The 23350-nt window shown below is 41.2% G+C and overlaps 1 protein-coding gene across 1 annotated transcript; it reads right to left on the bottom strand.

Annotated features, from left to right (window-relative positions):
• Positions 1-914: 914 nt before the first annotated feature.
• Positions 915-23345, bottom strand: KIF4A (kinesin family member 4A). Its single transcript, XM_085325963.1, has 31 exons — positions 23286-23345; positions 22883-23025; positions 22596-22710; positions 21782-21972; positions 21376-21468; positions 20116-20282; positions 19779-19873; positions 19431-19550; positions 18099-18274; positions 17020-17081; positions 16290-16425; positions 15706-15764; positions 15389-15494; positions 14630-14695; positions 14146-14331; positions 13366-13469; positions 12359-12503; positions 11762-11872; positions 10865-10948; positions 10152-10265; positions 9799-9954; positions 8833-8927; positions 8249-8378; positions 7196-7366; positions 6660-6767; positions 5763-5840; positions 5578-5679; positions 4770-4931; positions 3085-3204; positions 2400-2522; positions 915-1752 (listed from the first exon to the last, which is right to left on the bottom strand). The coding sequence occupies exons 2-31, from the start codon at positions 23003-23005 to the stop codon at positions 1567-1569; spliced, it is 3684 nt and encodes a 1227-aa protein (XP_085182089.1). The 5' UTR covers positions 23006-23025; positions 23286-23345; the 3' UTR covers positions 915-1566.
• Positions 23346-23350: the final 5 nt, after the last annotated feature.

Below are 23350 nucleotides of genomic sequence, written 5' to 3'. Positions count from 1 at the left end.
TAGGAAGATTTGTGGGCAAAGTGTTTAAAGATACTTGAGCTTGTAACTATCTGAGATTTTGTATGCTTTGAAAGTAAGAAGACTGAATCTAGCACAGAAGCCACTACTAGCTCTTATTTATTTGAGCTGACTGTATATGGGAGTTGGTGTCCTATAGTGCTCTTGTGAAAGCACTGCCAGTTACAGCACTAACTCTGCTTGTGCTAGAGGCATATGAGAGCATAAACAGGTCTTTGCTGTACTATAAACATCGGAGAATTTACTCATTCATTCATTCCGTGAGTATTTCAACACAGAAAAACTGTTAAATCCTCACAAAGGAACAACTTCTCCACTGTGTTACATGCTAATCTCAAGGGAGCAGTTGCTCGTACACACTGACCATGCCGATACTTTATTCAGGAGAAAGCAGCCAGTTACTGTTGATGTTTATTAAGGCTCTTCTAAACAGTGACAGTGCAGACAAGCCTGTGCTGCTTGCACTGAAGGGGAAGGCACACAGCCATACTTAACACTGCACCAAGCCGCAGAAAGTAAGAGGGGGCTCTTAAAGCTCCAGGCTAACACAGATGCAAGACTGAGCATGGCAGATCCTGGAGCTGCTAGTTGTTATCCTTACCACCAAAGAAAAACGTTTACTTTAAAGCAAAAGACAAGCACTATCACTTTTTCTGCTTCCTGTAGCTCAAAGTCAGGACATGCATCAGTATTACCCTTTTTGAGTAAGATATAGCACAACTAGATTTAGAGTCCTCAGAGGTAGCCAGTTAGCAGTGCAACCACTGTAATAGCATCATTATTAAAATTGACCTCAGAACTAACTGCAAAGATCCCAGAATGGATGCAACAAGCTGCACAGTGTAAAAAACAAGCACACACAAACCCAACAACAAAAAAACCCCCAACATCCACCTCAAGGTTTTTTAGTTGTTCCTTTATTAAAGCTACAAAAAGAAGTTAAAATTACTACAACATTCACATATGGCTAGCTAGTTTTCAAATTCACTGAACAAGGACCAGTGACCAAAAGGCACAGAAACACTGATCATTTCATAGCTGCTAGCTAACTTAAGACTAAAGACAGTGTCTCATTAAGATCAAGCACCATTAGATCTCATGTGGTGGTTTGGAACAGTTCTTCATTCTGTATAGGAAGAAACAGTGTCCAGATCTCCAGTGCAAATTCAAAGTTCTTTCAAGATCATGGATTAAGTCGTACACCCAGCATGTTCACAGATCAGGATGAGGAAGGCAACTGGAATGAGCAAGCTGGATAAATGGATTCTGCTCACTACAAAAATTCCAAGGAGGAAAGAGTTTTTCTCACCATCGTTCTGGTACAAGACAACCGCCAAAGTCCCACACATACAAATATTTACAAAGAATTGGACACAACCTAGAAAAAAACTAGTGTTTGATTCTCTTGCTGATGCCAACAGCTGTCAGGCTAAACAGTCGTCAGGCTTATTCTGCTGCAAGAGATCAATGCTTTAAAAAAAAGTCACCAGCATTTGTGGCATTAAAGAAGTGCAGCACAACCCATTTGTAGGGCATCTTACGGGTTCCTCAGTCAATTTCCTCTTTGATAGGGGTACAGCCTGAGAAGAAACTGGTATTGCTGCTCAGCATTCTCTTCTTTCTCTTAACAAATGGTATCTGGTTCTCTTGGGACTCCTCGTCTCTCACGATCATGGAAGCAGCAGTGCTGGGCTTCTTGATAAATACATCCTGGTCCGTAATGTCTTTCAGGATCTATCAAGAAAGCAAGGAAGATAGTTTTGAAGCAAGTCGGTCACTGCTCTGAAGTGAGCCAACCAGCTTTCATTAAAGCTTGGAGACAGCACATAAATATGTGAAATTGTGGCCAATTTCAAAAGAGTTGCTGAATTTCTTTATTCAGGTCAAAATCTAAAGACCAATCCACAGGCTGAGCTGGAGGAGACAGCACTAAGAATCAGTATTTAGAAATACTGAAAAAAAATTAAATGAATTAATTTAGCTGAGGCAAAACTTCAGCTGCCAGGTCAGAGCAGATTAGAACAGTAAGTTTAGAAATAGACAGATACAAATCTGTCCTAGTTCCCCAAATCACTCTCTTTCATTGTGGGAAAGTGCAGCAGGAAAGCAGTTGGTGTGAGAGTTAGTATGGGTGAGATCAGCACCACAACTTTAATTCCTTTCACAAATTGCAGAGAAAGATTTGTGTGGTGTAGTTTTCATACAAAGCCTTAAGAGTTCAGCACACTCTGAACTTAAAATTTATCAGCTGGCCTGAGAAGCTGTGGTGTTTTTAGAAGCTTCTAGCAGCAATTTATTTCTTTGGATTTGGTGTCCACTGCTAACCCTAGATGAGATATACACACATTCAGAATCACCTTTTCCTCAGCTTTGAACAGTACCTTGGTAGTTGGAGTGATACACACTGGTTGAAAGAAGGTCTCTCCTGCAGTCACTTCCGTGGGGTCTTCCAGTTTGAAGGATCCTTCAGAGTCCCTTGTTTGGTCCTCACACAATGGGGCATCCTGAGGGGCAGCACAATTCTAAAGCACTTTTACAATATCCAGCCATCCCTTTCCTACTAATAGAGACCCCTAATATTTCTTTAGCTAGGTGATCTTCTCTCCAATTTCAAAGCAATACCAGTGCAAAGTGATGCCAGATGCCTCTATCTGCTATCAAGCAATTGGTTTCATAGAATAGTGAATAATTAAAGACAGCAACACAGAACGGGAGGTCTGTGCTTCAGATGTCCAAGGTCCAAGGGCAAGGCAGATCTTTCTAGCAAAACTTCTAATGATCATCAGTTGCTCATGAACCATCCAGATGCTACAATCCCTGACCCTAACTTACTCCCTTCCATCCTTTTAACACTTAAAAATGAGTTTAGCTATTATGGATAAACCACTGAATTACCATGATATTTACAAAGGTTTCAGAGAGGTATGCACAATTTAGCTTGACAAATTAAGCAATTATGCTACTAGCATGCATACACATGCATTCACCAAGCTTTACTTAAACAAACCACAGGGTCTGAGTGCCTAGTGCAAACACTTTTGCATCCACAAATACAGCAGTACTCACCGGAAAGCCAGTGTCTCTATTTCTGCATTTTGTTGAGTCACAGCTACAGCCTTCAGCGCAGCCCACTTTCTGCCTCCTGCAGCCACACTGTCTGTTTCCACATCGGCCTTTGCAGGAACACTAGATAAGAGAGTTTAGTGCAGAAAGAGCTTTGGTATTTTATAAGCTGCATCTAGATTTCCACAGCTATAAACACCTGAAGCAAGCTGAAGGATAGGACTATCCACAAGCTATCATGAACCTTCTATTTCATTGTCAGTCTCTCAGTTCCAGGAGAAGAAACAAAAGTCCTCTTGCCACCTCCTGAGCCATTTCTAGATCAAGTAATCCCAAAGCAAGCACCTTGGATTTTATATTCCCTGACTTTAGGTTACCCTAAAGGATGCCAGTTTCAGTATCAGTTGAACAAGGTAACATCTACACACAAGAAGGCATGTCAGTATCACCATACTTGGAGACAGAAGTGATCCGATTTAGATATTTCATGGTGCATTAGAACAGCAAACTCCTTTGCATCGTCCAGCTTCTACAAGCTGCAGTTCTACATTGAAAAGCAACTTGCACTGGGGTCCTACCCAGTTCCACAGAAGGACTCAGAAAAGCATACTGTTAAACACAGAGTCTACTTCCTGCAGTGCAACTAAAGCCAGATTAAAAAAAAAAAAACACAACCCACCACACAAGCTCAACAAATCACAGCCACCAAAGCACATACCACCACCATAAACCTTGGGTACTGTAATTCAGAATTCACTAGTTTGACAAGCATCAGTGAAAGAAACTAAAGTTAAATATTAAAATGCATAGGTTGTTCCCTGGTAAGTGCCTACAATAGCAAAACATGTAGCAATTTACCCTTTAGTAAAGGGGAAGAACGTGTCTCATGATGGAGGTCTACCTCATTGCAATTCAGGCCCAAAGAGGCCCATGGGTTCACACTGACTTTTATTCAGCACTTAAAGAGGAACCTTGCATATCACCTCTTCTATCTTGGCAGGAATCAATTCAGCAGCCAGCTGTAGCTTCAAGTTCAGCAGACTGATGTGAACAGAAGATGAAAACTTTGTCTTCTGTCATGGTCCCATACAGTGGGACCAGAAACTGCAGTACAACATAGTGGGACCAGTACATAGAGATCCATGGCAGTCCTTCCCATCTTTCCCTTAAAAGAGGCTCTATGTAGAAATAGTTAGGATTAGCTCAGTTGGCTAGAGCGTGGTGCTAATGATGCCAAGGTCACGGGTTTGATCCCAGTATGGGCCACTCGCTTGAGGGTTGGACTAGGTGATCTCCAGGGGTCCCTTCCAACCTTACCAATTCTATGATTCTGTGATAAAGCAGCTGTTAATCTCACTATTTTGCTGTCATCTAAAACATCTAGGCAGTACTAAAGTACTAAAGGCAGTACAGTAGAATGTATTTTGCTCATGGTAGAACCTGTCTGATGAAAAAATCATTTAGAAAAGTGTTGCTGAGGCTGTAGGAAACCCTTTTTTGTCTGCCAAAAGATTGTAAGTGACCAACGCCAGGAATAATATCAGCTTAAGACTGCTCAGAAGATTAGTGGAGATACCACAATCTCACTTTTTCCTCTGTGGACACACTAGATCCTCTGGGATGGGGACAAGGGGTTCCTTGTGGGTAGTAACAAGTCAAAGGTAGATAATTAGGTAACTGGATCTTACCCCCATCATGCTTTTCTTTGCTCCTTTGACTGCTTTTACTGGAATCCACTCTGCATCCTCCAGTTCCCCTCCAGACTCCCCTGAGTCAGAGAACAGCTCTTCCACATCCATTTCTGGAGTCGGTGCACGGGGTTTTACGGTTGTTTGCCGGCGAGCCTTTGGCTACACACAGAAATTAGTAAGAGCGGAGGCCTCAGAAGAAATGACAATAGATCTGTATTTTACTAAGGTAGTGTTTCTGGTGTCCCATCTGCATAGCCCCATTCCCCTCAGACAGCCAAGAGATAGAGGGTAAGGGAGAAGGCAATTCAATCACATACATGGTCTAAACTGCTGAAATTCTTAAAAACATAGTTGACAAATCCTTAGCAAATTAATAGAATTGTGTCACAGTCTTGGCAAAATGATTTTGGATCATTTATTCCTCCCAGCACTAAGATTTAGATATTTTGCAGGGCAGTGATTAAACATTCCATGACAGATGCCTTGTTCCATGATTCAGGGACAGGAAATACTACAGAGAAAACACCTGGCTTACTAAAGAGGATACAAGTCAGACATAATTAGAGGGCACAGGATTTTTTAAAAACAGAAAAACTAGTGCCAAAATTCCAGAAATATTTTAAAAATCAAAGCATAAGGACTGCCTGAAGTAGAGAGCAAGCCTACTTCAGTAAGCAGAATGAGATGCCTTGTAAGCAGCAACCTGGCAGAAGGAAATCAAGACTATTCTAGAAGCCACCATTAACATTCAAAAAGAACCCAGGCACAATAGAAACATGACAAGTAGTAGGCAGTTGCTCTTTACTTTGGGTGGAACATAATCAAAAGGAGAATCTGGGGACTCAGATGGCACTTGCTGAATGCGTCGGAGCTTCTGTCCACTGGCAACTTGGAGAAGCAGCAGTTTCTGTTAAGAGGGACAAAAATTAGCTTGGCAGTGTATACTTACCCCACTGCTATTATACAAATTAGGTCTGTACAGATTTCTACCTGTTTAAGAGAGTCATTTTCCTGGAGAAGTTCTTGGTTCTTCTCACAGATCTCCCTCATTTTCTCCAGCTCTTCCTCCTTTGCAAAACACAAGGAAGTCTAGAGGCTTACATGGGGGTAGCACAAACAGCTTTTTGGAACAGATTTTTCTACTTGGCTCTTTCTTCCAATGTCAACAGGGTTTCTCTATTTTCCAACAAGATGTTGGCTTTGGTTTCTAGATCAGGAAAATCATTAGTGCCACTACTTACTTTTATGAATAATGCTGTCAATACAACTGTGAAAGAATCTAGTCTAAGTGACCATTTAAGATCTAAAACCCCTTCTGTTTTTAAGGCTTCTCTCCAAATTAGGGGCACTTGGGATCAAAGTGACTTCAATACCACCACTGTGTCCTTCCTCAGCAGCTTGCTACACCACTTAATTCTCTTAGCTACAAGGCAAGGGGCAGCTTGTAACATGCTTATATCATCCTGGAGGCGATTTTATCCTCAAACTAGAGTTCTTCCACTGCTGACAGGACAATAAGACTGTGCTCAGTAAAGCATTAGTAACAAGGTGTTGACTGTCCTAACTAAAGGTGTTCTGAACATGGAAGAAGATTGCACAAGCTTGTCAGAGAACAGTAGGCCTCGTTGCTGAATTCAAGTTTATTTCATCTACTGAAGAAGATGCACAAGAGAAAAAAAAAGCCAAATAACCACAGGCTTAGCTGAATCTGTATTGCAGATGGCTCTCAAACCCAGCGTAATCAAGCAATCATAGTTACAGACAGAAATGCCCTCAGCAACAACCCCCTTTGGGCATTCCTCACTCTAAAGCTACTATTTCAAATAATTCCATGTGCAGATAGCCCCACTGAGGAGGCCCCCAAGAAAACATATCCAGAAACTCTACCTGGAATTTGAGTCGTTCTTGTAGTTGTTTCTCCTGCTCATTTAGTGAATCTTCCAGTTTCTTCTCTGCTGCTTCTTTTTGCTGAAATTGACTGAGCAGGTACAGAACCTACAAGCAAGATAATAGACCAGAGACACAAATGTGAATTCTTAAAGAGATATCTGGCAGATTTGGCATAAAAGGCCTTGGCAGTTTTCTCAAAAAGAGTTGCTTTCTGCCATTTTCAGCATGATTCTGTTCCAATCCACTTAAAAAAAAAATCAACTTATACTCAAGTGCTACAACCTCACTTAAAGCAATGTAGAAAAGTTATTGAATGAATAAATAAATAAATAAAACTTGCAAGGGCCAGAAGGTGAATAGGAAAATTTGGGGGCTTTTACTGTGGTCCTGCAAGAGGCCAATAAAACCTGAACAGGCAGACAGCAACAGATCAGTTCTGCCATGCCACTATTGCCTTTTTCCCTGAGCAGATATGGGAATCAGTTCCAAGACATTTGCACAGGACCTCCCAAGATTTGTCACTCATGTTTTACCTTTTCCTGGTGTTGTTGCTCCTGCACCAAAAGCTGATTTTGGAACTCAGCCTCCAACTCTGTTACATGGTTTCGCTCTTCAATCAGCATCTTTTGTATGTCTGAAAAGCTAGCTTTACTCTGCTGAAGATTGCTCTCCAGCTTGCTTTCCTGCACTTTTGAGGAGACTAGCTGAAAGACAACAGCAAGCAGGTTGCTTGGGTCAATGAGCTCCACATTTTGTGATATATTTAAGACAGAAATGCTTCAGTCAGAGTAGAACAGTTTTGGTTAGCTTATAACCACCTTATGAAGGGGACTAGCCATCAGCAACAAAAGGAGCAGACAAGAGATTCAGAGCTGACAGCCACTGCAGAAGCACAAAATGGAGATAATAGAAATTTTGCTAACAGTTCCTAAATTAATCTGCTTTCCTGCAGCACTTGAGATGAGAGGATTAGGAAAAAACAAAACAAAACAATGAATGCTCTCCTGCTCTCCCATATTTCTTCCTTCATTCTTTTCCTTTAGTTTCTAAGCATCTGGGACTGCCATGTGATTGTCATTAAGCTGTTCTGGCCTTAATTCTGTATTAGACTAATTTCTACTCTCTTCTACTCCCAGTCTTGTTCCCACTTCTTTCATCCCAACATTGATTCCAGTGTTCTCTAGTCTGACCACAGGCAACTCCCCTTGCTTTTCTGCAGATTGCCAATTATTCTGGGAAGTATTTTTTAGGTACTTTTTCTGTTCTCTTCCACTTCTGAAACTTGTCTCTTTCCTTTTACTGTTCCCATGCAAGGCTCCTACAAACAGAGCTTTAGCTGATACCTCCAGACCAGGGTCTATTATGTTTCCCTATTCTTTTTGATTTTCAGTCCCCAAGAAGATCTGGAGTACAGGAGAACATTTTAAACAGAAGAACGTTTAAGGAATTAAGTTAACCTAATCCAGTACAACAGTGCTTCACTTGAATTCATCCCTGCTAACAGTCTGCCTATTAGTTGCTTTCTTTCATTCTTGGCCCAGAAGACTGAGGTTTTAGCAATGCAAATTGGAAAATTTTGAATTTACCTCTCCAAGGAGATACTTCAAAGCACATTTAGCCTCTAGAATTGTTGCAATGTTGTCCCAACGCTGTTTCACACGATCACCATTGTCTGCATCCAAGAGTTTCTGCTGTAGATCTGCTATTTGAGCACTCCTTTGGAGAATATATGTATTTGAGATGAAAGTACAGAAGAGAACCAGAGCTAGCGTCTGAGATAGAACTACTGTTACCCGAACATTAGACAAAATAGGTCAAGTTAAAGTTTTACTACTTAGTATGGCCACTGTAACCTGCAGTTCTACACCAGAGACTCCCTCCTCCCTTCTACACCTCTGATTAAAGCAAAAGTGCAATGTTCACCTCAGTTGAGGATACTCGCAAAAAACTAAGACCACAGCAACCTTATTTTTGCCTGAGTAGTACCCTCAGCTCCCCATATTTTGCAAATTTTCAAGCCAGGAAAGCCACACGGTCTTACTTCATAATTTATGTTAATGCTAGGAACTACTTGCATTTCTCGTCTGTTTCACAAAACAGCTACAGAGTTGAGAAGAAAAATAGAGGTAAGGTGCAGGCTGTGCACATCACCTTTGTAGTACTGGTTTACCTTAGCTCCATCTCAGTTTCCAGACTCTCTATCTGCTTTGATATGGAAAGGTCCATCTCTGATGCCTGCAAATCTGCGATGGAGTAGGTACGTCTCTAAAGAATTGCAGCAATGGACAGAAGTGAACAATAGGTGAAGAAATGTTATGAAATAAACGGCATGCAAGACAGGGCTTTCATTTATAGACATTTCAAGAAACGAGCAGCATTATTATAAAAGCTTCCAAGTATCTTTTAATAGCTTGAATCCCTTTGCAACAGCATAAAGTCTTTGATACAGGCTGTGACCTGCTCACATCTGTCAGATTCATTGCACTAACATGTCACACCAGCACCTATGTTGAGAGAGACATATTGCTACTGGAGAGAGTCCAGCATAGGGCTACAAAGATGATCAGAGGGCTGGAGCATCTGCCCTAAGAGGAACGGCTGCGAGAGCTGGGCCTGTTCAGCCTGGAGAAGAGAAGACTGAGGGGGGATCTTATCAATGTGTACAAGTACCTGAAGGGAGGGTGTCAAGGGAACGAGGCTAAGCTCTTTTCAATTGTCCCATGTGACACAAAAAGAGGCAACGGGCAAAAACTGAACCAGAGAAAGTTCTGCCTGAACGTGAGGGGTATTTCTTCCCTGTGAGAGTGACAGAGCACTGGACCAGAGAGGTTGTGGAGTCTCCTTCTCTGGAGATCTTCAAGGCCCGCCTGTCTAACATGCTCTAGGTGACCCTGCTTGAGCAGGAGGGGGGTTGGACTAGATGATCTCCAGAGGTCCCTTCCAACCTTACCGATTCTGTGATTCCCTAACTTGACAGAAGACAGTGGGAACATTGATTCTTTCTCCCAGAGAAGGGAGATGGAGATGGTTCCCTTTCTGGAAGAAAGAGTTAAATAGCAGCAAACAAGACTAAGTTACAGCACTTGCTGAACAGTCAGTGGTTTGGGACAGGAGACATGACATTTCCCTCTCTTACCCGGAGCTTTGGAGGTGGGTTATCCCCAGCTTCTTTCTTCTCTTTAAGCTGAAGGAGCTCCTGTGCCAAAATCTTTCTGTCCTCCAGAAGGTCAGCAAGGTGTCGTCGAGCTTCTTCAGTACTAACAAGGACCTCTACTTCATTTGCAAGCCAGTTCTGGGAAAAAAAAAAAAAAAAAAAAAAAAAAAAAAAAAATCAGTATACTGGTTCACTCTAGACTTAACTCAGGACTGACTCCTTCTCTGAAATGCTTTCAAAGCTGTACTGAAAAATAACTCTGCCTTCCTTCATATTAAGTAACTCCATCAAATTTCCCTATTGTTTGCAGGGATGCACAATGCATTGTTACCCACCTTTACTCGTGCAGCAACTCCTTCCATCCCCCGATTTTGACTCTCCTTCCGTTTGTCCGCAGCCTCCCGTTGTTTCTGCAGAGCATCCTTTAGGCGCTTGTTAGCAGCTGCTGCCTGCAAAACATTTTACACAAAAGCTGAACAGTAGTCACCTCACCTAGAGGTTCTGCAACATCTAAAAAAATCACAGAGCATTTACAATGCAAGCCACTGACAGTCAGTGAGAAAAGAGTTACAGATTGACAAAACCACAACAACTTTAAAATTAATCAGGGAATATATGGTCCTTTGCTTTATTTGCTTTGCTGAAAGTCTCAGTTTATAAAGAATCTGCTTAGAAATTAGAATGGCCTATTGGCAGAAGAAAACATCTAAAATCGTGGTGTCCGATGTATGTCTTCTTTGCAGCCATCCTGAAATAAATTTGAACTGCAATCTATCCGAGCTGATTTTCCATTTTCTAGCTTGGATATCCATAATAGACAGCAGCCTGATGCTCAAAGAGTAATTTGTCCTTTAAGGAGCACATTTAATTAGAATCCCTCAACATTTACCAGACAGAAGTACAATGTTTTCTGCAAAAAGGAAAACAACTATTTCCACACCTCCAAACTACTTTTAAGAAACTTCTGCATGCTCTACTACAACCCTAACCACATTTTGCAGAGCTTTAGGAATTGGTCAGGAGTTTCTATCACGTACTGACTCCTTACCTCTTCTGTTTTGCGCCGAAGTACATTAGCCTGCTTCTGGAAGTCTCGTTCTAGCTTAAGTAGCTCATATTGCCTCTTACGATCCTGCAAGGAAATATGTTAGATAGAAAAGTTACATCATTTTAATAACTATGGCCAACTGCACATTTTATAGCAATTTCATACTTCATGGAACAAAATGGTTGCACAGTAGAATGGCAAGTTTTAGTGGTTCTTGATGATGCTTTCACTGAACCTTACAACGTTAAGCCATATAGTGCCTTTACGAACAAATAGCCATTAGGCTAAAAGCGACTAGAAAGGGCTCCATGCTTTCTACCAAGAAAGTTTAGGAACCTGAAGGTTGTAAGAGATTGGGACACTGTCTTAGACTTACGACTTCCAAAGCATTCAGGAACTAACTTGTTACAAAAATTCTTAGGGTAAGACAAAAAAAAAAAAAACAAAAAACAAAAAAAACCAAGATGTCTGCTGCCCATTATACCTGAATGCTGCAAGCATCAAATTTCATTAATAATTCTCACTGCTAACTTACAGATTCAGTAATCTATAGATTACTGAATCTGTATTTCACCATGAAATACCTCCCACTCTATGTCTAAAACCTACAACTTCAACTTAAAATACTTAAAGATATTTAATACTTTTGTCTTCTGCTTCATGTCTGAACCATAATGACTGTGTTGATAGGTTTAAGATCTCTAGATATAAGTGAGTCCATTCATGACAACTGGTGAAAGGTGGTGACCATATGAACTAATATTTTGTCATCTTCAAAGCATTCCCCAGATGTTTTTTCAGATGCTTGTTAAGCTAAACAAAATATTGCAGCAAACTCTAATGAATTGTTTCACTCTTCAGAGGGAGGTACAGTTTGGGGGCTTATTGTTTGCTCACCCGTTCCTTCAGCTGGATCACTTCCTTGTCCTTCTGTTGTTTCCACTGCCTAAATTTCTCAGCATCATCTTTCATCTGGCGCATCAGCTGTACCCTTTGGTTTTTCATTTCCTGAAAAATAAAAACAGCTAGGAAAATTGTGCAACGCTTACATTCAGAATAGTTTCAACCCAGACTGTCCTGGTTTGTGTGGAAAGCGCAAGAAATACTACAGTACACTGCCCGCTCAGCGTACACGCCTCAGGAGGCTCTCAGGAGGGCTAAACTCAGGAATTCATCTTTAAAGCCACAAAGGAAAGACAAACACATGCACAATACATATGTGGAAATCAAAGTGAAGCCAAGTGACTGAACTGAGGAAACAAATTGTCAAAATAGCCTGATACTTTAGACATCTTTTTTCTATCCAAATCTCAGCAGTTGCCTGCCTATTTCATCATCAACGATGGCATTCGTGTAGGAGTCATAGAGAAATCTTGCAAAAAAAACTCCTGGTGTTCTCAATCTAACAAAACAGGAAACATCAGCATCTTCCATCTGGAAGCTGCTCTGTCTACACTAGAACAAGTCTGAAATCTGCATGTCAAGATTATTTACCCTAATCTCCTGGTTCAGCTTAGAGACTGTACGTTCTGTGGATTCTTTTAACTTTAAGAGCTTTGATTGCTCATTCAGCTTCTTCTTCAGCTCGTTAATTTGCCCTTCCAACTCTTGAAGTCTTTTCCGACGCCGTTCACTCAATCTGTAAAGAAATTACACTTTAAATATAGATCCCTAATTACTGTCATTCTCAAACAAGTACTCTCCAACTGTAGAGGCTCCTTACGAAAAATTAAACAGTTCTGCATTATCATCTTTCCCACTAATCTTAACACACTTAACAATTCAACTGCCCTGGTATGTCAAAGGGAAGCTGGATCCTAGGAAGCCTACAGTACCTCACAATTCAATGACTACTTATCCACAACCATCAGGGGAATGGCCTTCCGCACACTAAAAATGATTCAGACATAAGCCCAGTTATTTTGATGTCATTCAGCACTAAGATGGAGTTAAGCACAGAATAACCTCATGCTCATCCCTAGTCCTGTTACAAAAAACAATACTTTCTACAGAGAGTCAACAGTCAGAGAGATCACTGTTACTGGAAGAAGCCAGGGCAGAAGCCAGAGAGTTGTCCAAGCTCAAAGCCTGCAGTAAATCTACATTTTCATCATACTCAAGTTGCTTAGTTATTTTTATCTCACAAGTGAACTGTAAAGGGCCTCCTTTTCAGTTCCTCAGAACAGTGACAGTAGACAGGATAGCCTAGCCCTAGGGTATGTACATATGTATTTTGCTTAATCAGGGAAAAATACGTATCGCTGCTCCCTTGAATTGTATGACTAGTCCAAATCTTTATGTCAGTTCAGGATGAAAGCTTTCAACACCAATTATTCTTTAAATACAAACTCTTTCAAAGCCTTAGAACATACTCACTACCAAAAACATCAACAGTATTTATAAGTATTCACTAGAATGTCACCGTGCCATGGATCAGTGGTGCAGTGTTCTTAACCTTGTCTGCATCAAAATAAGAAGTATTCCAAATAGCTGAAGCTTACTTGGCTTGGTTGACATCCTTCTTTGCCATATGCAGAGCGAGGATCAACTCCTCCTTTTCTTTTTGCAAACTGCTAACTTCTAATTCTAGGTCCTTGATATTAGTCTGAAAAGAAGGACACAAGTAGTAAGCCTCCAAATAAAGACTTTGAAACTCTACTCCCAGAGACAAAGCTTTAAGACAGGGGACCTTAAGGAGTCCTGTTCCTTTCCAATAAGCTGCAAAACACCCTGACTGGAAACTGCATCAAAAAGGCTAGTCCTCCATATGCTGAAATTGTAGTCAGTCCATAGAACCACCATAATATAGACTAAAAATTATGATTGAGCAATTTCAGAGATGGGAGCTCTCAGCACAGCTGATGAGTAGGGGAAGCCAGATCAGAAGTTAAAAATGAAGTACCTTCATTTCAGCTTGGTATGGCCAAGCAAATCTCTGAGTAAAAATATGTTCCATTTCTAATAGAACAGACAGAGACTGTCTTATTTTCCATAAAATAAGAACTTCTAGTAGTAGAATTGTTTGTAGACAGCCAGCAATGTTTCCTCCTCTCCTTCCCACCCCATTTTCCACTGACACTTGTAGTTAGCCACCTCCTCCACCAATCTGCCCTGTGCCCAAGTCAGCAGTGACAGCTTCATTAAATAGGCAGAACCAAAGACATGCTCACAAAAGGATGAGTCTTCTCCCTGCTTCCCCCTTTCAGCAGTGCAGTGACTGCTTTAACTGGGAAAAAGAAATTGAATAGATCCTTACAAGAGCCGTTTTGGAAATGATTTACCTGGTATTGAGATTGAATTGGCTCCAGCTGACTATCATTCTGTGTCATTTTTTTGGCAAGAGCCTCTTTCAGAGCCAGGGCTTTATTCAGTTCAGTCAGCTCTTTGGACATCTGCGCTTGGCGGAGGGCATGTTGAGTGGTGAAGTCATCTGGGGATCTCTTGGTATCCTGGCCCATTTCTGCTTGCTGAAGGAGACACAGTCATGAATTAGGGAGGCCAGTCTCAAGATCTCTAACTATGCGATCACAGTTTCTGCAGAACACTTCAAATTCATTTTTACACAGCACAGTTAGATTTTCAGAGATGAAAATAGGCTACTGATCTTAAATTAAAGAGTGCAGAAAAGCAGCACACACAGAATTGACACATTTCTAATTCAAATGCTTGGTAAATAGACTAGTGTAAGGATGCAAACAAAAGGAGTAGTGTGGGATAAATCATTCTCCTTGATAAGGTCTATGCTGTTGGACTCCTCTCACTTACAGATGAGGCATCTTGTTCAGTGTTTGCCATCTCTGCAGCAGCTTCCATCATGGCAGCACTTTCGCTCTGTATAGGACAAACAAAACTTTAGGCTAAAGCGAAAGCTAGAGAAGTAAGATGAAGTCCATAGTGGCCTGTTGGTGCATGATGACAAAGCCCGAGTTATTCTCCTCTGTCCAGAAAGCTCTCTCTGGAAAGACACCATCTTTCTACTTCAGTAGTGAGCAGACTTCTCCCACTGGCTGAGCAAAGCATCCTTTATAATCCACCCCCCTAGACTCCAGCACTGCCAGCCACTTTCTTCTGAGGGTAAAGAGTCTAGGGACAGGGAGAAATGTCTAGCAAGGGAGAACAGAGAAGGTCTCAATTAGACAAAGATTTGGCAACTTCTATTACACAACTCCATATCCCTACAATTCAAGTTGCTCATTAAAAATACAGAATTTATAACTCAGCTCTTGGCTTCTGGATTGTAGATCCATGCTAATCTCCCACTGTAGGCTTCTTTTAAGGAGACTCATTTATTCTCCATGTGCAGCCACTCAAGCACAAGTGGGCTTTCTGTAGCATTAAAAGAGCAGCAGGACAGTTGGATTTAAAGTAGACATCAAAAGTCATTTAGTATTTGTAATTCCCGGGGTCCTTAAGCAAGGTTTCTGCTGAGTGGAATCTACTGCTCAGCAGATTGGCAGAAGAGCACTAGGTTTCATTAGTGAACTCATTTGTCATGCTATCTTCTTTCCCCGGACTCATTCTTACCTGGAACTGAACCAACACTTGCTGCAGATTGCGAATCACCTCTACATTTTCTTTGAGTTCCTGATCTTCCACAGTTTCTACCAGCTTCTGCAGATCAAGCTTGCATCTGAAATACAGACATGGGAATGAGTCCACAGGTCTGACATGGCATGTTTACGTCACACATGTCAATATATAACAACAGCTTTCCCCACCCTATATGCAAATGAGTTTCGAGTGAACAAACACAAGTTGTCTGTATACTGTTCATCCCAGCAAGAACTCTATGCTGAGAAAATGCCTTTCAGCATTGGAACAGGGTGTGGAAACAGACTTACACAGCATGTTGCTGAAGTTGCTCTAGTTTGACATTCATCTTCTCATTTTCTTGTTCTGTCTAAGAGAAGCCAGAATTATACTGAATTGCAGGAAATGTGAGATAGAAAACAAGGAGTCAGAAGACACAGGAAGTAAATAACTTATCTGTAACAAAAGATACATTCTTAGTTTGTGGTAAAACTATGCACTGAAACATCTTCCACGATCACTTCCATCAGTTTGTTTAGACTTAATAGCTTTATCAGTAGGAAAACAGATAAGAATTAGGATATACACTGCAAAGAATCAAAAAGAGAAAGATAGCGTGAGCGAGCACAAGTGCAAGTGCTGGCACTTAAAAGCATTTAAGCAAAGGATAAGCTGAATGACTTAGGTCTACTCTTGCCCCTGAAGTCACCAGATCTATAGGTGCTGAAAGTCTTCAAAAGACTTGGTTCCAACTACCTGACATCTGGATATTTCAGATGAATGTGAAAGTAACATTAAAGAAAGATTCCTAGTATATCATTAGTACAAGAACCACTATTGACTAGTCGTTAGCTAAGGAAAGTCATGCAACTTAAACTCTTGAATTGAACCTTACCAGAATGATCCTTTCCAACATCTGTGCTGTCTGACCAGCAGCCTCACTCAGTCCTCTGCTCAGCTTTTCATTCTCTTCCATTAGCAACTGGTTCTTCTCCATCAAGGACTGCAGATTCTCTGAAGGTGCCATACTGCTGAAATATCAAGGACCAGCTTGCTTGTGAACATGACTGCTAGAGTTTTGCAGTGGCACCGAAATTACCTCCAAGTTTCCTAAATAACTTACAATGAATATAGTTTACAGCAGTGGAACAGAAATAACTCAGAGGAGGTCTAATATGAAATCAAAACTGCTGAACAATCGTACCAAAAGTAGGTATTTGAAAAAGACATTTAAACAATAATGCTATAACCTATGGCAAATCTGTAAACTACATTTATTGGGGTTTTGAAACATCCTTAAGACAACACCCACATGTGCCATTTTTTCCCTGCATTTTGTGCTTTTAAGGACAATGGAGATGAATTTAGGGCATGCAGGTAGACGAGAAGATGTAGGGATGGGTCTTAGAAACAGGTATCTATCCTCTCCAAATTCCTACAATTTATTTTTGCAGTCTTAAGGTTTTTGCTACAAAAATAAACAAACCATAGATGCACAGAATTTCAGTAAGCATAACCAAAACCCCTCACCCTACAGCATTGTCACCTACAGCAAAGAAGATCTAGTGCTTTTGGTAGTGTATGACACCTATTGGTTACATTGAGCACGAATCTACAAAGCTTACTTGATAGACACTGGAAGGGTCCCTCCATGGGCCTGCAACAGTAACACCTGTAGTTGTTGTACCTAGAAACAGAATTAGTTACTACTTGTAAATCTCTTTCATACAGTAACTAGATGGTTAAAGGAATTACTATTAAGGTCCTTAGTCTTAACCTGTCACCAGCTCCACAATTGTCCTGTTACTGTTTTCTGGGGAAGGGATCATACACCTCTATGGTACCTAAAGAAGTTTGCTTCTTAAAAAAAAAAATCCCTCCTCCTCAGGGTTGCTCAGATCAGCATCTGTTTATTTACCCTTACGCAGCTGACAGTGTCGGATGCAGGGTGTCAAAGCCCCCACTGAATCAGAGGGGAGGTCTCACACTTTGTGAGAGATGGTTCGTTGCTACCTTTCACATGAGATAAAGACTGCTTTTATTCCTCAGCTATGTGAATACATGATTTGAATTTACAGTATCTTAACAGACATTCACAAAACTCTGGTTAAGTCTCATATGGAAAAACAAAACAAACAAAAATTTTTATTTGCTCTATTTTAGAACCAAATTATTGAGTGCTCATATGGAGGGTTAGCATGGAAGAATAAGTACATCATATGCTTAGTGCCAAGTGAGTTCAATAAGCCTGGTTTAACTGCCATTGGTAGACAAGCCCTTCAGCACTTCTAGTTTTGAATTTAACCAGTTCTTTCCAGTTTACGCACTTTAAGGCCCCCCGAAGCTAACTGCACAGGTACTTCCCACTCTGTGCTAGACAGAGCTGCATAAAGTCAACAAGGCAACCATCGCTACAGGTCTGTCCTTGGCTGTAGGCTAATGAGCAGGCAATAAGAGTCAGTGGAAGGGAAATGCAGACCGCACTAACGCTTCAATTTTTCTATGGCCTCAATGGTTGCTATAGAACTACAGAAAACATTCAGTTCCCTTTATAGCACTTATAGCACCATCTCAAGAGAAAAGAAACACATACTGAGTAGTTTTCAAATGTTCAGCACATAACCATCCTATATCTTTGCCTGCTCTTTAACGAGCTTACTACCACAGCAATAAACCTACTCTTTGTCATATGAAGACTCAGTACCTGCTGCTTTAGATGATGCAACTCAGCTGCCTGAGGATCCACGTTGATGATTGGCTTATTTTTTATTTTTCTTGCCCTGTCAGCATAACGTAGTGTATTTAAAGTTTCTTCTAGGTTAGAATCCGCTGGGCTTATACAAGCGATCATAAGAGTGTGGCTGTTACCACCCAGAGAATCTGAAAACAGGATATAACTGATGCTTTAAGAGAGCAAGAATGACCTAGTAAGGCATCATCATACCTAAGATAATATGAATGCATCACCAAACAACAGATAAAAGAAATCTGGCTCTAATTTTCTGTCATTGTCATCTACTTTCTCCTCTGCTCTAGGAAGTACTAAAGAGCATTCTTTGCATGTCCCAGCATTATGTTTGAGCTCTAAGCACTGGTGATTTCACATCAGAAACCTCGTCACAGTGTTGAGCATATGCAACTTCTGATAACAGTTCTTTACTCTCCGTTCTCTCACACAGGTATAGGCAAGACCTTTATGGATATCCAGACTGCTAAATTCTTATTATTATTTTCCAATTTAAAGAAATAATGGCTAAGAATATACCTATTCAGATCATTAAGATGTATAGTGTTTTATCCTTTGTTTTTACACTAACACACATTGCATACCTAGAACTTTTGATTAGAAAAGAAGGCCCCAAACCCAACTCCACATGAGTTCAAGTTCCTTACATTTGATATTTTCAGATATCCAAAACACTGAAAAGCCTAGCTTTTGGTAGCAATCTATTTAACTATCATAAAGAAACAAAAATGCATTAAATTGCATTATTATGGCTATGCTCATATTAAGATATTAAAACTAAGTTACATAAATTATATTAAAAGACCATTACAATGATTGAAAAATAAGCATTATAACAAACAGATTCAGACTAAGAAATCAAAACACTAAGATACAAAGTGCACAGTTAAGACACAGACAGCCTGAGCTTCATTCTGGCTGCGATATCCTCCAGTTAGTAGCTACAATCAGGATATAATAATAGGTCTCTGTTTCCAGACTAAAATTCTCATCTTCCTTCTCCCTTGCAAAAAAGCTGCTCCAAGTTTATCATGGCTCTTCCCATCACAGGGTAACTGCAGGAGTGGAACTTAGACTGCCTGTCTCACTACAACTGTAACCTAAAAATCAGAGTACAGAAAAGGTCTAGCTACAGTGAGAAGAATAATGAAATCAGTAAAAGCAATCATTGCCAGCAGCAGCTTCCCATTTCAGAATGTAGTTATATGGCTTTTAGAGTTTTTTTTTTTTAATACTTTGTTATTTAAAACGCATCTGTAGATTTAGGCTTTATCATTATTTGGTTCTTACCTTGCAGCAGTCTCGTTAACTTTGAGTCTCTGTAGGGGACAAAACCACCCTTTTTGTTTTCATCACCAAGAGCACTAATTACGTTCCCCAGGCAGAGAAGACCTCTGTTAATGTTGATACCTGCATACAAACAGAAGACAACGAGTAGAGCTACCTCAATAGCTAGAAACTGGTTATTTCTTGTCCTTTGTAAAACACAAAAAGGTAAAAAAAAAAAAAAAAGTAAAAAAAAAAAAAAAAAAAATGCATTATACTTAAAGAACTGCTTTGCTTCTCCTGACAAGGACTCTATTTACAAACTCAAAAGTGGTAACAAACACAAGTTATATGTGTCCTCTGCCTTCTGACCTTCTTTGAGTCGGTCTCCCTCAGCCTTGGTCTTTTTTTGTCTCTCAGATCCAGCAAGATCAACCAGGTGTAGCTTGGAGTGAAAACTGCTGTTCCTATGGCAGAAATAGAAGATTTTACTCTCAGGTAAACATGGAATTAGGAACAGAGTAGTCTAGCTTTAGTATAGTTGAACTACTGGGCTGAAAGTATAGTTCGCAAAGACAGCAAAATAAAGGAACTGGCTCAACTGTAGCTCAGATGAGTTCATCCCAGACTAGGTGAATAACAGACTATGAAGTTTACATTAAGTCTGACTCCTAACTGCTGCTAGGAGTAGCTGGGCTGTCACACTTACTTGTCATTTTTCTTCTTCTGATCAACGGAAATGGTAAAGATAGCATGTGACCGAGAGGACTGGGAGTTCATTGCTGTGGAGGCCACTGTTCTGGAATTGTTTCCTTGCTCTAGGCAGGATACAGTATCCTGGGCACAGGTGACGTTTCTTTCTGTTAATCCTATAATCTGTATCCAGGAAGAAAGCATCATTTATCCTCTTTACCATTCATTCCTAACTTACTGCTTCGCAAAAATTCTTGTCTCAGACTACAGCTGATGAAGTGAAATCTATCAAAACATACGTTCACAGCAGAGTCTCTCTTTAAGGGAGAAAGTTGGTGTGGATTCCCTAGCAAAAGTTTGTTTTAAATAGGTATGATCACATCAGTATCTTGTAAATTTCATCACCTTTCTCTCTCTCCTCCCCCTCCTGCAGGTACACACCAAGCTCTTCTATGCCTGAGGGCCAGGGGGCAATGGGATGTAAGCAGGGCTCCTCAGTACTCCATAGAGAAACCCACAGCAGCCCTTGGATGCCAGCTGGGCCAGGGGGTAGCATAGCATCTATCTGGGGGCTGAACATTGTGACAGCCCCAGGTAGAGGAAAAGGAGACTGATTGATGGGGGCAAGGAAACTGTGTGAGAAGTGTAGAAGGGTGGCAGGTACTAGGGACATAAAGGACAGAAGGGACAGAGCAGCAGGGACTAATACAGTCTACTGGTTTTTATTCTTGGTAAGCTTCATCCTTCCCCAAAAGGCCTATCTCCCTGAAATATTAAGCTATTGCTAACTGCTTAATTACCATACAAGTAGGTCTATCAAGCAGCAGCATGATGTTTTTCTGCATTAGAGTATAAATGCACATCTACAGGAAACCATTAAAAGAACAAGCTGGTCATTTGAGTAGTTTCTGTCAAAATCCTTTTGTTACACACCATTTCTGCCAAACTGAAGAGCACAATTGCAATAGCAAAATTTGATTAAAGGACCTGAAGTGCACATTCATCTAGATCAGTCTTCAAGAAGAGCCATAAGACTTGCAAATAGCTTTGTCATAAATATCTAACCTTACTGGTGTACTTTCTGAGAAAACTTAAAAGCTCAGCAACAGGTCAATTTTGAGCTAGCCATTGCGGTGATTTTATACATATGTGTTTACATAGGGAGCAGTATAAGAACAGTCCTTACCAAGTAAGGCAACTGTTCTATTGAAACATTTGTCCCTAGCTATACTGCTTATGTATTTATTACGTATCCATTTTTAACAGGACAACAGACCTTTATTCCTTCTTTAGGGTCCTCTCGGATACTGATTTGAGAAGACCGTTCTCTAGATGGGCACAGTAGGTCCAGAATATCTTCATTGTAGATCTGATAATATCAGAATAGCATCTCAGAATTAGCAGTCTTGCAAGAGAAGAGCTTACATAAAGAATAATGTACAATTAGGCTCAGATCAGGGTTAACTTTACATTACGCTGTACTGTTTTACCTTTAATGAGAGGTAAATGAGACTCAGAATTCATATTCCAAAGACATGACCTTACAAAACCTTAAGTTTTCATAAATTCCTATTACCTGAAGGAGACAGCCTCATTAAGGCTCACTTTACCTACAGTTCACAACATTGTAATATTTTTTTTGGGGGGGGGAGGGGAGAGGAGGAAATCAAAACAATTTTTACCTCTAAATAGGAGACTTTGAGGATGAATTCCCAATCCTGCCTCTGTTCCTTTTCTTTAAACAACAGTTTGATTACCCGAGGGATAACCCCCACACTAGGTTCATGCTCTTGATTAGCAGTGTAGGTACCTCCCATGGAGTACGTTTTTCCAGATCCTGTCTGTCCATAGGCTAAGACAGTAGCATTATACCCTACAGAAATAAAAAATACCCAGATCACAAAGTCAGGGAGAGACCAGCAGAATACTTTGACAAACTAAGGAGCATTCCAGTAAAAGCATCTTTCCAAAAAAGTGCTGCCACTCACTATCAGTTTGCACAACTTTGACGCATGGGTCACAGTTAACATCAAGGAAAAAATGCCAATGAAGAGCACTCCAAAGCATTGATGAAAATATTTTTCTAGCTTTTTAAGGACAGCTCTTTTGCTTTAAATAAAGAGAATCATAAATACTTTATCATCCAAACTATTCCAGTATTAGTAATGCTTTCCAGTATAGGATGCTTATCAGTATGTTATTCTTACTGAAACTCTCTTGCCTTTAGTAAACATCTCCAAGAACCAAAATGACCCAGTGAACATGCCTAAGTCATATCGATAGCTCTATGGAAGTCTACAGGTTATAAACAGGCAAGATCTGGCACTCCTCACCACAGGCTGAGGTCAGGGTCTAGAAAGCAGAGAATCTTAATTTCTGGGAAGACGAAAGAAGAAAGGACTCAGAATAGAAAGCTGAACAGCATTTTCTCTCACATACTAGAATCCACAAAAAACTCCAGTGCTCTAAAACAGTTTGAATTCAGTTACTACAAACCTTTGAAGATGCCTCGTATGAGAGGAGCAACAGCTGTGTTGAAGACTTCCTCTTGCTCAACAGAGGGATCAAACACGTAGTCATATGTGAATGATTTATCGTTGCCTACGATTACCTACAAAGATTAGAGTGAACAGCACTGACTACACCACTGTAGAAACTTTAGGCTGTGTTCGACTTAGAGAGACATAAGTATATATACGGAGATAGACAGATACACGTAGGTACATATATACATAGGTATAAGCGAGGCTGACCCTTCAAGTGCAGCAGGCCAGCTCCCTCACCTGCGGTTCCCCGGGCACGAAGGAAAGGCACATCTGGCACCCTTCGCTGGTCTCCTTGGGCACCAAGGGCCGGCAGCGCAGCGCCACACGCACGGGGATCACCTTGTCATCTTCTCTCACCATTTTCAGTTGCGCGGGCTGCCCTGAAGACGAGCAGAGAGGGATCAGGCTCCCCGGGAGCAGCGCCCGACGGTGCTGGCGGGGGGCCCTCAGCGCCGGGCCGCACAAGGCCTAGCGCTGAGGCGCGGGAGCACCGCTACAGCCCCAGAGCCTCCCAGCCGGCCGCTCCCGCGCCTCAGCGCTGGGCCCGGGCTCTTCTGGGCGATCCCCAGCCCTCCCCAGCCCCGCACGCCGCGCGGCTAGTGCCAGGGCCGCCTCCCGGCGCCGGCCGGCCCGCACCCACCTGCCGCCGCCCGTTGGAATGGCGGCGCCGTAACGGCCAACGTTCAAACCGCCGGCGGCGCGGCG

Source organism: Rhea americana, unplaced genomic scaffold, assembly GCF_003343005.1.
Source record: "Rhea americana isolate MKP2758 unplaced genomic scaffold, rheAme1 scaffold_125, whole genome shotgun sequence".
Lineage (NCBI taxonomy): Eukaryota > Metazoa > Chordata > Aves > Rheiformes > Rheidae > Rhea > Rhea americana.
Note: the sequence above shows the minus strand (reverse complement) of the source record. Positions and strands in the feature narration are given on the sequence as shown.

Bases quoted from the DNA above. Each gene is read 5' to 3' on its own strand.
- KIF4A (XM_085325963.1), bottom strand. From the start codon at position 23,005: ATGGTGAGAGAAGATGACAAGGTGATCCCCGTGCGTGTGGCGCTGCGC. The intron at 11,873-12,358 runs GTAAATAATCTT...TTTATTTTTCAG, and splicing joins AGCTGAACCAGGAGATTAGG to GAAATGAAAAACCAAAGGGT. The intron at 2,523-3,084 runs GTGAGTACTGCT...GCTGCCCCTCAG, and splicing joins ATAGAGACACTGGCTTTCCG to GATGCCCCATTGTGTGAGGA.